The sequence below is a fragment of the Sander vitreus genome, chromosome 5 (assembly GCF_031162955.1).
Source record: "Sander vitreus isolate 19-12246 chromosome 5, sanVit1, whole genome shotgun sequence".
Taxonomy (NCBI): Eukaryota; Metazoa; Chordata; class Actinopteri; order Perciformes; family Percidae; genus Sander; species Sander vitreus.
The window spans coordinates 24,634,236-24,647,919 of NC_135859.1; the positions used below are offsets into that span (position 1 = coordinate 24,634,236).

The following is a 13,684-nucleotide window of genomic DNA, read 5'->3' on the forward strand; positions in this document are numbered from 1 at the left end:
TCAACAGTCAGGATGCCTGCAAAGTAAACTAAATTCAAGTGAGATATTTTCAGCAGCAAGACCGTGACTGTGGGTTTTTCATTTTGTTTTAATCTCTTTTGTATTCATAAGAAGCCCACTCTTCAATTCAATTCTTCAAGCAGCATTGCTGGCAACTGACCCACCAAAAAGCAGTGCTTTATTGTAATACTAGGAGAATTAGTTTGAAAGCTTAACATCCTAGCACAACAACAGGCCTTTCTGCAAGTCCCAGGCACCTCCAATGTATGTCAATTGTGCGGCGCTGCCAGCCCCCTGAGACCCTCCTCCACATAGCAAACATAGTTTCCCTAATCCAGCCAGCCAGCCAGCCATGGCAACTTGCAACACTGCCCACATGAAAATTGTCTGACAGTAAGTTATGGTGCCAGACCTGCTAGTGAAAAAAAATGTCCAGAGTTTAAATATAGAGCAGCAGTGCCGACTCACCCTGAGGACCCTGTTGGCTGTAATAACAGGAGGCTCATCGTTGACAGCTGAAACCTGGATGTACACCGTCTGGGCTGCACTCTGCTTCCTCAGGCCCGTGTCATTGGCCAACACAGTGAAGTTGTCAGCTAAGGTTTCGCTGCTGTCGTGGACGTAGTAAATGAATTCGTGTTCCACCTGATTAAAGATAATGGAAATGATTAGGGAGACCCTGAGATTAAAACTGCAAAGATTTATTCAAAACAGAGAGGTACAAAACACTGGAATTATTTTTGACTCTTAGGTCATTATCATCACTTGGTCTATGACATAGCATGCATATACAGTATGGACAAAAACTAAAACCATTATTACTTATTAGGAGCACAAACATAATTGCAATGCCAAGAGATTTCAGCTGGGGTCGGGTGAGATGAAAAGGTGGTCAACCAAAGGTAATGCTTTTTCCTTTCTTTGATGTTGTGATTTAATTAAGGATACATTTTAGGTTACAAACATTGTAAACATAAAGAAAATCTGTAGATTAGGGTAAAATTTGAAAAAGCTCATTGTGTAAAATGGCGGTGGACATGACAGAAAAATACAGAGGACATAAGCCCCGTGCCTTCAGTGTTACTTCAATCATCGATCAAGTAGTCAAACATTGCTTAATATTATTCTTAATATTGCTATACAGAATTGTATAATAATGCATTTTAGGTAACAAAATTCCTGTAGATTTGTGTCAAATCTGAAAAAACATCCTCTCCTTAAAATCATTTTATGCCTGTAAAATGGCAATGATCATGATAAGACATGACCTCTGTGTCTTCTGTCTTCAGTGTTAGTTATGGGCCTGAAAAATATTACCACCACATTAAATCAAATTATTTATCCATCAATCCAACTACTGGTCTATTGCTATTTTTCTGTTACCACTATAAGAGCGTCTGTCAGAATTTCTCACCTGCCTCCTGGTAAAAGAGGTTATGGCCACACCGGGATGTCGAGAGTGCTCAATGTGACCATGCTGCGGGGGCTCAGTCAAACTATACAGGAAGTTGGTTCCAGAAAAGTGTCGGTTTGTGACTTTGAGCACATCCTGGGTCAGCGCCTTGGAGGCGCCCTCATTCAGTGTGAAATTAAAGACCTGAAGTGGGATGAGGCGTGGGATGATGTCAACAGACATCCTAATGCCGTTGACGTCTGTCACCCCATTGGTGGCATCAAGGATGAAAGTGTCGTTCATTTTGTTGGGCTCCACCTGCATGTAGTGGATGTTCCCACTGTTAATGTCCTCTTGGGTAAACGTCTTGACAGGGGACTGTTTGGTTCCGACGTAGCTCTCCCCCGCTTCGACAAAACGCCGGAGAACGCCATGAGACGGGGCTACCTTCACTGTGAATACAATCTCAGATGGCAGGTTGTCCTCGTGAGTGACCTGCAGCAATCAGAAAACATATTCACTGGTTAAATTTGAAATGTTCCAAGCGTCACTAAAGCTTAGTTTTCATTTTGCTCTCAATGTAACATGGCATTATCGTAAAAAGGAAACGCTGGTCAGCATTCAGTGTCTTCCCTTTCAGAAGCCTTTAAAACAGTGCTCTTTTACTGTAACATTAGTGATTATTGTCCTTTTATCATAAACTATCTGCTAAATGTTGTTCCCTTCTGACACCGTAACTACACCACGACATGATGCAGGTTATTTAATGAAATATTTTTAGAACCAGGTTTGGAAGCTCTTAACATAAAACGTTGAAATGAAACATTGTGCTCAGATTCCACAAGTATGCATATCATTATTTAGAATAAATAAATATATATATATATATATATATCTCAATTATTATTATAATTCTTATCATTATTATCTTCTGTAAAGGAGATGTTTAGTGACCACTGGTCAAATAATAAAGAAAAATAACTAGATTTTTGTGACAGATGATGTGGCATTGTAATGACATTTAAGACATAAATTGCAATGTGACATAAAAGGATGTTATTGGCCTTCAAAATGGCCATTGTGTGATTTGAGCCAAAATAGAAATTGCATGTCTTTTGATTAAAAACTCTCAATCTGGGTCTTTTCTGAAACACTCACCTCTAGTTTAATTTCGCTGATCTTCACTGGTTTTCCCTCTTCTACCAGTAAGATGTTGTGATGCAGCACAATGGGTGGCCTCTGATGACTTTCCAGGTAAACCTTCACATTGACTCCCACTGCAAGCTGAAGACCTTTAGCTTTCACTGTTAAATTAAAATAGTCTGCAAGATGCTTGCTGTCATTGTGCCGATAGGAGATCAGCCCATCCTTAAAGTCAGACTGTGAGAAGGAATCCACCTTTGTTTCATTGCGATAAAGTCCTCCATACTTGGGAGCCTCATCCAACTCGAAGATGACCTCCTGGTCATCTCTGATGTCCATATTTGATATGACGCTAAAATTATTGGTGGAAAAGGTTACTGACTGGCCCTTCTGAACCAGTAGGCCAGTGTTTTTGTCGACCTTCAAGAAAGGCTCATGTGCACTGATGTCTAAAAGGCTTGATATAAAATGTTTTCCATCTGAGACAAAGAGCACAAACCTGCCAGTGCTCACACCTTTATGAATGAACAACACTCGCTTTTCTTCCAAATCCTTCTGTTGAAACTTGAACAGCCGATGAGTAGTGTCATTAACCAGCACTAGGTCTCCCATCGGGATTCCACGTCGAGTGTAAATCAACTGGCCATCATCAAAATCAGAGTCTTCATCATGATAACGCAAATCCTCTATAGTAAGTAACTTCTGTCCATCCCTAACTACATGGAAAACTTTATCAATAACACGTACTGGCTTTCGGTCATTTAATAGCTGAATAGATATGTTGAACATTCCTTCTTTGGAGCCAATTTCATCTTCTGCGATGGAGGATTTGAAACCTTGGCTGGTGGAGGCTATGAAAGTGAACTCATCTTGAGTTGTTTCACTGTCGTCATGGATGTACATTATCCGTTCCTCTAATATATCCTGGTTACTAAAGGTTAAGATATTGTCGTAGCTAGCATTGGAATTTGACCGATTAATACGGACTAGCTTCCCATGTTTGGGGCTGCTTATGACAGTGTAGTACATATCCTTTGTACTCAAAGTCTCTGCAAACAGGTCATCTTTCATTATAAGTTTACTTTCTCCCTCCAGAAGTGAGAGTCCATCGTTTCTCATAAACACACTGTTGACATCAGCTTTAATGGAAAACCGGAAATCATAGTTTTGTGACTGAGCATGTCTAGAAACCAGCTGAAATTTGAACCTGTCGCTTGTATCTTCATAAGGCCTGTCGACTAGCTCGTAATGTATTTTTAGATCTGTTACATCTCTTTGGCTAAAGGTTGAATTCTTGCTCAAGACTGTAGTGTCGCGCAGGAGTTTCCCTTTCTTTGGTGTGGTGAGAACCCGGAAATAAAGGTCATCCTCTGAGAGGGTCACACCTTCAGCTGTGGCAAAAAGATACTCTGAGTCCAGTGTCACTTTCCTAACTTTATTCATGTCTATCATAACATTCCTCAATAGGTGGTACTTCACCCACTTCACAGTGATTGGGAAGAGTATTTCAGTGGTTTCCCTTGCAGCCACATTAACTTTGCTCTTAAAGTAATCAGTGACATTGGATGTCTGGATTTCTTGAAAAGTGCTAACATACCTCAGGCGCTCTTTTTCTAGAAGCCTTTGGGAAAATGAGTCAGTAGGCCTCCATTCACCGCTTGAGTGAAGTCTCTGGAGTTCTCCAAACTGAGGGAGTTCAATTATATCATACCGGATGTCTATAACTTGTTTCACAGCATTGGTTTGCACAGCCAGCTGCTTTGAACCAAGTATAGCTGTCTCTCCTTGAATGATCTGAAGGCCTGTGTTGTTGGCAATCTTATACTCCAGTGCTACAGCCATGACCCTTAGAACCACAGTATTGCTGACCTTTTCCCCATCGCCAACTCTAAGAACTATCCTTGAGTTTCGAACTCCTGTGTGAACATAGTACACCCTCAGTTCCTCCAAGTCTAAATATGAGAATGAGGTCACTGCCTTGCCAGGGTTGTTTTCAATTTCTAAATATCCTGCATCAGCATTTAGGTTCCCAAGCACTGAGAATGCAAGGTCGGTGTAGCTGCTGTCAATGTCTGTGGCCTTTAAAATATCAGTGGTGAGACGTTTCTTTGAGTTCTCCAACAGGACAAAGAGGTTTCCTTCAGGGAGACTCAATTCAGGTGCATCGTTGGTGGGTGTCACAGTAATATTGTAGCGGTACAACTTGTTGCCCTTCAGATAATCAGGAACTTGCTTTTTACTGCTAGAGTAAATTGAAAACATGAAGAAGTCATCTGGTTCCTCTGAGCCTCCATGGATATACATCACTCGTCCATGCCAAAGGTCCAACATGCTGAAGGTGTTCTCCTCTTGGTCCTGATCAACATCAAGCCTTATCTGACCACGAATTGGTTGCTCCCGAATTTGGAACATAATCTGAGACTGTCTAATCCCAAGATTCTTGAAGTCCAAGAGTACCTTGATGTGTTTGGCCTCGAGAGATGCCCGACCACCTTCCTGGACCACAAGGTTTTTGAGCTGCACAAAATTTGAGCTATACTTTCTGTCCAAGCCCCTTGCAATGGTGGACATGTGAAGTGACGGTGTTGGTGTCACCAAGGGAAAGAGGGATCCTGGAGCACTTGTTGGAATCACAGTGGTCGATGGTTCTGGTTCTTTCTCTGGCTCACAGCCAACTGAGATATCCTTGGTGACTACAGCATTGGAGAGACCTGTTTTCACTCCGTTGACTTCAATGTTCTTCAAACATCCTTTAAAGGAACCTCCTCTGACACGCTTTCCAGACACAGAGACAAGCCCCACCTTCCTGACTTCAGATCTGGTGCTGTCATCGATACCGCCAACAAAAAGATAACCTTTAAAATGAAGCCCCTTCGAACGAGAGCTAATGCTACTTTTCACTATCTCTCCATCAACAGTAAGCTCAAGGCTTTTGGAACTGAAATGCAACTTGATGGAATGCCATTTCCTGTCATTGATGAATGTAAGGGATCGAAGCTCAGTTATGGTTCCACTTTTCCCAACAATGGCCACTGGCAAACCTTCCTGAATCTCTACAGCCAGAAAGTCCCCCTCTCTGGCTGAATTGTACAGGACAATTCCCTCTTTGGCTGAAGTGTGCACGACACACTCGAATATCGCTTCCTGCTGGGTGTTCCATGTTGGAAGAGAAATGTAAGCCCTGGAGCTAAAGAAGCTGATAGGGTCCTCCTCGGTAGCAAAGAATTGGGGACTACAGCCTAAAGACACTTCATGGACATTCTTGAATCCGGTATATGGCCTCAGTGATGACAACAAGTCATGTTCGTTAAAAATCGCCTCGTCCATGCAGCCTCGGAAGCCGATCGGGTCTCTGGGGAGGTAAAGTCTGTCCAGGCCTCCTGAGCCTCCGACATAAAGACCATCCAAAATCTGGAAATCATGATGGGAGCCTGGTGGCATCTTTGCACCCGTGTGAGAGTTCTTGTCTACAGTGAGAGTGATGTTGTGCTGCACATGGCGAACCTCCACAGAGTGCCAGGCCAGGTCATTAAGCTGGATGCCTCTCTCTGACTGTAACATTAGCTCCCTCGATCCAAGATCAAGTTTCAGCTAAGAGAAGAAACAAGACAACTGGATTAGAAAATATGTTATATTACAGAAATAAAAGGTAAATCCTCATACTGATCTAAGCAGAAATTTAATTTTATTTCAGGTTTATCATATTAGAATAGATGTATTTTGTGATGTCCCACATTCAAATATGATACACTAGTTACGTGCTTCTAGGCAGTGTTAGTCAGTTGGTCCACACAAATACTTTAAGAACTACTGAATGGATTTGCATGACATTTTGGTGCAGACATTCGTGGTATTTAGAGGATGAAGCCTACTGACTTTGGTGATCCCCTCCCTTTTCTTCTTGAACCACCATTAGTTTGTTGATTTTATTTTTTTATTTCTTAGTAACATTTCTGACAACTATTGCATGGATTGCCATTAAATGTGGTCCAGATATGCCTAGAGGATGAATCCTGATGAGTTTGGTGATGACCGTTTTTTCCAGCACCACCATGAGGTTCACATTTGCAGTTTTAAAGTCAAATGTCTTGACAACTTTTGGATGGATTGCCATTCAATTTTGGTAGACATTCATGACCCCCTCAGGATGAATTGTATTTCATTTGGTGGTCCTTTAACTTTTCAACTACCGTCATTATCAGGTGACGCTTAACTAATATCATAAACATTATACCCACTAAACATCAGCAGGTTAGCATTGTCCATACAAGCAGGTTAGCATGTTTTTAGCTCAAAAGTACAACCTCACAGTGCCTCTACCATAGCGGTAGACTCTTGGTTAAACATTCATAAACTGGTTGCAACTGTTTGGTATGATTATGAATACATCATTGTAAAAATAATATTGTAATACATATTAATATAACATTACAAATGCTAAAATAACATGCAGATTCCTAAAATATTGTCATTATATCAAATGCTATAATTGTTTCTATAACCTATGACATTATGACATAAGAATTAAATTATTAAGTGTAGACACTGTGACACCAGGAAAGGGAAACACAGGATTTAGGCTGCTTATGTTCCATGATGTCACCCGCTGTAATAACAGTGAGCTTTTCTGCAATTTAAAGCAGGAAGAGAACTATCATCTCTTAGCCTTCAGCTATGTCCACAGAGCATCTTGTCACCATCTCAAACTAATGCTGTATTTAGATGATGTGCTTGTCAAGGCTTGCTGCTGAGTCCCTGCTATTCATGCACGAATTTCCAGGGAGCGACGCTCATGTCTGACTCATGGAATGAGACCCCAAGCCTGAGGATAAGTGAACAAAAAAAATTGGTGCCAGTTTAAGGAACAGGGACGAGCAGTTCACTCCAATGCAACACAGTCGTCAATTCATTTCCGGGAGCACAAGTCTGACACAAATAGAAGCTTAGCCACAAGGATTTCTCGAATTTGATGCACAGAGCTATAATACATAACTCAGAACTCTGTGTGTTTCCTATGAATGTGTCTGCATATTAAAAAGGCTTTCTACAATATGTCTTTCTATTTGGTATGCTGATATATAGCCTGGCAGAGCTGCTTACAGAATACTTCAGATGAATAGTGGGGCAATATTAGCCTTTTTTACTACTAGTACACATTTTCAGTTAATTTTATTTAATTTTAATTAAAGCCGACTTCTCATGTTTTTGCTAACCTGGTAATTTAAACGTATTCTATGGAATTTAGTGCCTTAAGAAATAGAGAGATACACTCTTTGTGTGTGATAATCATTAAATATTACCAGTGAGTTTTTTGAAATTAATTACATAATGCTTTTCAACTAAGCCTTAAATTAAGCAAAAGGCACTCTAGTCACTGAGTCACGGACACATTTATGGCATTTATGTCAGGACAGTAAGTGACAGTGTTAATAACAAAAAGGAAGGAATAGCTTCTTTATAATATAATATACCATTATATGAAGAGCACTATACATTGAATTAAAGCTGAAATGATTTGTCGATTAACCACTTAGTTGTTCAAAAGAAAATCAATAATTTTAGTAATTTCTTAAGCAGGAATGTCAAAAATTTGCTGGTTCCAGCTTTTCAAATATAAGGATTGCTGCTTTGCTCTGATTTATACCATTCTAAATGGATTGAAAAACAAGACATTTGAAGATGTCACTTGGGCTCTGGGAAGTTGTGATGGACATTTAAAAAAATAAAATGACATTTCATGGACTAATTAATTAATAAAAACAATTATTCAATATAAAAAAATAATCATTAGTTTCAGCCCTATATTACATTATATTAATGGAGTGATTATAGCACCAGAAATTAAGTGCAGAGGCATACGTGTGTTACACTACTACTGTACAATATACAGTATGATCACACAATGATCACTAAATTATTCAAATACAGTAACACACAGATTAGCTGCTTTCATAATCTCCTAGTTTCCACTGTGACTGGTATGGAGTTAACGTTCACACCACACAGGCTTGTCTGCTTGTGTTACTGTATTGAGAGACTGACACTGTCAACTGTGATGGAGCCATAGCTTACGGTGATCAGTGTGCGTGCGTGCGTGTCTCTGTGTGTTTCATGTATTTTTATACGTGTGCATGTGGTCAAGCACAAAGATCTGTATTGTGTATTGTATTGTATGCCTATACATATATGCGCGTGTGCATGTGTGTGCTCATGTATGCTTCAACGCATATGCTCAAGTGCTGGAGCCATGGATGTACCCACCTGCAGGCGACCAGCATGGAGCTCTAGTAGGAAGTAGTCAGTCTGGCCAGCGGCAAGAAACAGCAGGCCGTTGGTGCTGGAGGTTCGAAAGCGGATGCGGAGCGTGTTATGGTCGGACAACTCCGTTGCCTTAAGCTGTACAAAGCCGTCGCCATAGAAGGAAGCTGGAGAAAGAGAGCGAAAGAAGGATATTTTTCTTCTTCTTTTTTTTAAAAGAGGAAAAGAGAGTATGTACAGTATGTGTTCAAATGTGTTGTTCACGGTGTCTTTTGCAGCCTGTTAAATTAACACGTAACACACTGAGTATGAAGGAGAACTGCAACAGAAAGTACAGTAGCAGCAAATACAGCAAACACAGAACAAGTCGAGTCAAGCATTGTGGTCTTAATATAGCCAACATGTGACATTTAGATATAAAAGTCAGGCTAATTATCATCTTGGTTGTTCTTTACAAGTGGAGCAGAGTCTGTGTATTTGGGAAGCACGCACACACAAGCACGTGCACGCGCGCACACACGCACACGCACACACACACCTCTGCTGAGTTTAGCCTTTCTGGTGGGCCTGTTGTATTTGCACTTCATGTGCTCAACCATAGTGATTTACATGCCTTCAAGTACGGCAATTATGAAGCACTAAAGCTGTACATATAGAATAATAAGCACCTTTAGGACGAAACTAAACCTGTGCATTGAGACAGAATTGCAGGTATATGCCTTTGCTCGTTTGTAGTTTTAAAAGAAAGTTGTTAACGGACTGTCCAAAATCATAGGAATGACTACTGAATTTAAAAAGGTATTAGACTGTAATGCCACAACAGTAGTATACAAACCAAAGCAGAGGATGTGGAGGTGAGCACGGGGGAGTCAGACATGTTTGGGCCTGTCCTGCCCTGACAGGAACCTTCAACCTGAACATGAAAGGCTCCGACATCTTCAAATTGTCCGTGGCCTCATGTTCCACAAACAACGTGGCGGACCGACCCAGCTGTTTCTTCTACCTCACATCACCCTGTATTTTGGCCTAACGCGCTCTGAAGCTTTCTCATCCAAGCCTTCATGCCCAACAAACATCTTTGCCTCTGTGAAGAAACATGTTTATTATACATTTGATTTATTTGTGGTTCGTGTCCCAGGGCAAGAATGGAGTACTGATAATGGGCCAGAGTGACTTACTGGGAAAGCTCGATAAAGTTAATGTGGGTTAATGCATTGTTGTTACTTCTAGAAGGGTTAATGCACTAATAGGTAGTTTGCCTGAACAAATCCAATCTGTGTGGACCGTGCAGTAATTTAACCCCATTGAACCAGTAAAGCATGTAAATTAGCCCTTCAGCCAAATCAATCAACAGGGTGCTGATTTCAGAGAGACAAACAACTATATAAATCAACCTTAGTGTATCAAACATAACATGCATCCTGTGGAAACACATACAAAAACACAAAAGAAACACGTCAAATAACAATATCAATTTCTGCTTTTGTATCTCGGAGATGTCCCTCTGAACGTATCGGTTTCTCTTCTTCTAGATGGAAATGATGTCATGCCACATCTCAACTTGGCACATAACACAACTTTCAAGTTCTTGAAACAATACAACATCATTTTACATACATGTTTTGTTATCACATGTTTATACAGTTTACATTTGGTTCATATGTCAGAGTAACCTACTGTTCTTTGTATCTGTTTTAGTTTATCTTAAACAAATGTTGATATTTTGTAGGGCTGCAACTAACAATTACTTTCATAATACATTTTTGCTGATCGTTTTCTCGATTAATCATTTGGTCTATAAAATGGCAGAAAATAATGAAAAATCACAATTTCTCTCCATCACAATATCCTAAATCCCAGTCTTCAAATATTAAAGTCCAAAACCCAAAGATATTCAGTCTACTATCAAATAAGACAAAGAAACGCAGCATATTCGTACAAATGATTTTGCATGAGAAATTAATTGGTTATCGAAATTCTTTCAATCGACTAATCAATTAAGCAACTAATCCTTGCACTCCTCTTATCCTCAATCCTCTAATCGTATCATAAATTAAAAAAACACAATACTAAACCAAGGCTGCAAAAACAAAATGTGCACGTATTTTGACCAAGACTCGTTCATTTTGTTTATACCAATTAAATACATTACAACCAGTTTTCTTCCATAACAAGAAGCTAAACATTGTTTTTCAGTGAACTTCACATGGTTGTCTCCATCTCATATTTCCCACTGTAGTCAGCTTTGGTGCTTATTTGTGCACAGCCACAAAACAGCACTGTTTTGCACTAACTCACACAGACATATTTCTTGGGCCCAGGCTGAATAATCAAGTAAAGTGCAAACACAAGCTTGAACAATTATTAAATATATACTGTATTTAAAAATATATCCTCCAGTTGCTTACTTTCACCAAAGATTCCTCTACCTGCTGATATATAGTACCTTTTATTTATTTATAAATGAAATGTTCCCTTCAGAGAATTATTTTTTTTTCTTCACAATTGCAGTTATTCCTATTGTTGGTTTACATCAAATTAACTGTCATTAACAGACCAGTCAAGTCATGTGTAATGTTCCTTTAGCAACTGTTTAATACAGCTGAAAATAAAGTAATTGATTGGCCCACAGGCACACAGCATCACTTATCCTTACTGACCCCTTGTCCTTTCTTATTTAGACGTCATGTTCATTCATCTGACTGGATCTGTGTGCATAACAGGGAGGAAGCATTCTCGTAAAACTAGCCAAGAGGAATGCAATATTTGTTCTTTAAATTCACAAGGATGGACATGCATGCTCAATTGTATTTTGGCGATGTCACAGTGACGTTAAAGTCGTATGATTGAACGTCATGTTTAGTTAAAACAAAAAGGTCTTTCCCACAGTTCACCTCCTTATACGGAACTGTATTCTTGGATAGCTGTAAAAGATGCCATAAAAGAACTGAACACTAACAGATAATGGTGCAATAGCAGTCTTTCTGCAAATACAAATGTGCATCTGACTTTTTATTTTATTATTGTATTTACTTTATTTATTGTTTTTATTCTGTGTCTTTTGCCTTTATAAGGGTACTACTGAGGGTGAGTTGCGGAAATATTTCGTCGGAGAGCTGCTGTCCAATGACAATAAAACATATTCTATTCTATAAGATGGAAGAAAATCTTAGTTGTTTCAGCTATTTTTGACATACTTACATGCTGAAACATGGACATGTTTGGGGGGTATGTAAATGAAAGAGCACAGTCCACTACTAGAAAACATTACACACACATAAACATAGCCGTGTACACCTGACTGTGTGCCTAAAGAAGCAGAAACAGGAGGTGTTTGGAGGTTGTTCTATAATCTACATGTCTGCAGGGGCAATTTCTGTGCGTCAGGGACATTTTTTTGGGTGAGATTTCACAAACCGCTCTTTCAACAACAAAGCCAGTGACCTTTTAGCGAACACCCGCTTACAGTTAATTTGAGGGGTGAGACCAGTGCTTGTCACTGCCTGTGTGCTCAATTTATACAACAGATCAGCGATGCAACTTGACTGAAGTGCCTCTCTGGTTTTTGTTGACTGTCATGCCACTCTTTCGCTGATGCATTGTCAAAGCCTGGACCCTGGATGTTATAGCAAAGGCTTGTTTCATAATTCCAAGGGAATACATACATTCTGAAATGCATTGACGTAAAACAATTGTCTGTACTGTAGTTATTTTCAATGATAATGTGAGAGTGAGTCACGGTAATTCCTGATTATCCCCAGGGCCAAAGAATGGTTCAACGCTGACTTTAGATGACACATGCATGGGACCAAATCAACCAGAGAGGCTAATGAATGACCACATTTGTAAATAATGTACATCTGAAGCTGTGACTCACTAAAAAACACATTTTCTCCACACACCCCCATTAGCGCTTTCAATGCAGCGACAACTGTCCATTTCTGTCATTCATTTGAGAAAAGCATGCAGAATCATGCTGCTTAAAAAGCTAAAAATGACTTACTACTTACTTACTTGCTATTCTGAATTGGTGATTAACATTGCAGCCAAACACCCACCAGCCAGACCTCATTCACAATGTATTCAATTCTGCTGATGTCAACATTTAAAGACCTGTGAACTACTACAGCAGCTCAACATCACGCACAGAAAACATTTAACAATTCTCTGTAAGGTGATACTACAGTAAGCCTGATACAGAAATAGTAGTGTAGCCTACTATGAAAGAAATCACAGCCAGCAAAAAAGGGTACAAGATAATTTTTTTTATGACCACTGAAGCGGTAGCCTGGAATTCTCAAGTAACGTTAACGTTAGCCTTCAGCCGGGAACTCCTATTCCCTCAGAAAACCACAAACACCTGGAAGAAACTCGTCAAAGCTAAGTAACATAATGATATGGTTACAGTATTAACAAATCGGCATTGAAGCACCTTCAAATGAGTTTCTCTCTCATTTGTTTTCATTGAAAAGGAGTCAAAAAGTTGTTACCTCCCGACGCCAGCTCCACCAGAAGCGACCACCAAAGCAGACCGCGGAACCACAACTCCTTCTGGGTGTTTTTCACAACAGAGTCCATCTTTCTTCTCCCGGTGGAAACACGAATGTCAGAGGGCATGTACGGTTACATATTTACAGACATGATTTTACTTTACGCAAGTACCGTCAAACACAACAGTTGTGTGCGTGTGTGAAGCTACGCAGCAGAGCAGAACCTGAACTGAACTGAGACACCGATGTAGGTCTTCGATAAACTCCGCCTCGTGTGTGTGTGTGTGTGTGTGTGTGTGTGTGTGTGTGTGTGTGTGTGTGCGCGCGCGCGCGTGTGTGTGCGTTTTCTTCTCAAAGAAAAAAAAGTATGTTAATATCAGTTTTCAAAACAAAAGATATA

The 13,684-nt window shown here is 40.0% G+C and overlaps 1 protein-coding gene across 1 annotated transcript in view; it reads right to left on the reverse strand.

Annotated features, from left to right (window-relative positions):
- cspg4ba (chondroitin sulfate proteoglycan 4ba) overlaps positions 1–13,557 on the reverse strand; it is a 28,579-nt gene extending 15,022 nt beyond the window's left edge. Inside the window, exons 1-5 of the mRNA XM_078251188.1 lie at positions 13,285–13,557; positions 8,798–8,961; positions 2,552–6,127; positions 1,415–1,888; positions 469–645 (exon numbers count right to left, since the gene is read on the reverse strand). Of these exons, the coding sequence (XP_078107314.1) occupies positions 469–645; positions 1,415–1,888; positions 2,552–6,127; positions 8,798–8,961; positions 13,285–13,411 (4,518 nt within the window). The 5' untranslated portion in view covers positions 13,412–13,557. The remainder of the gene's footprint in view (positions 1–468; positions 646–1,414; positions 1,889–2,551; positions 6,128–8,797; positions 8,962–13,284) is intronic.
- Positions 13,558–13,684: the final 127 nt, after the last annotated feature.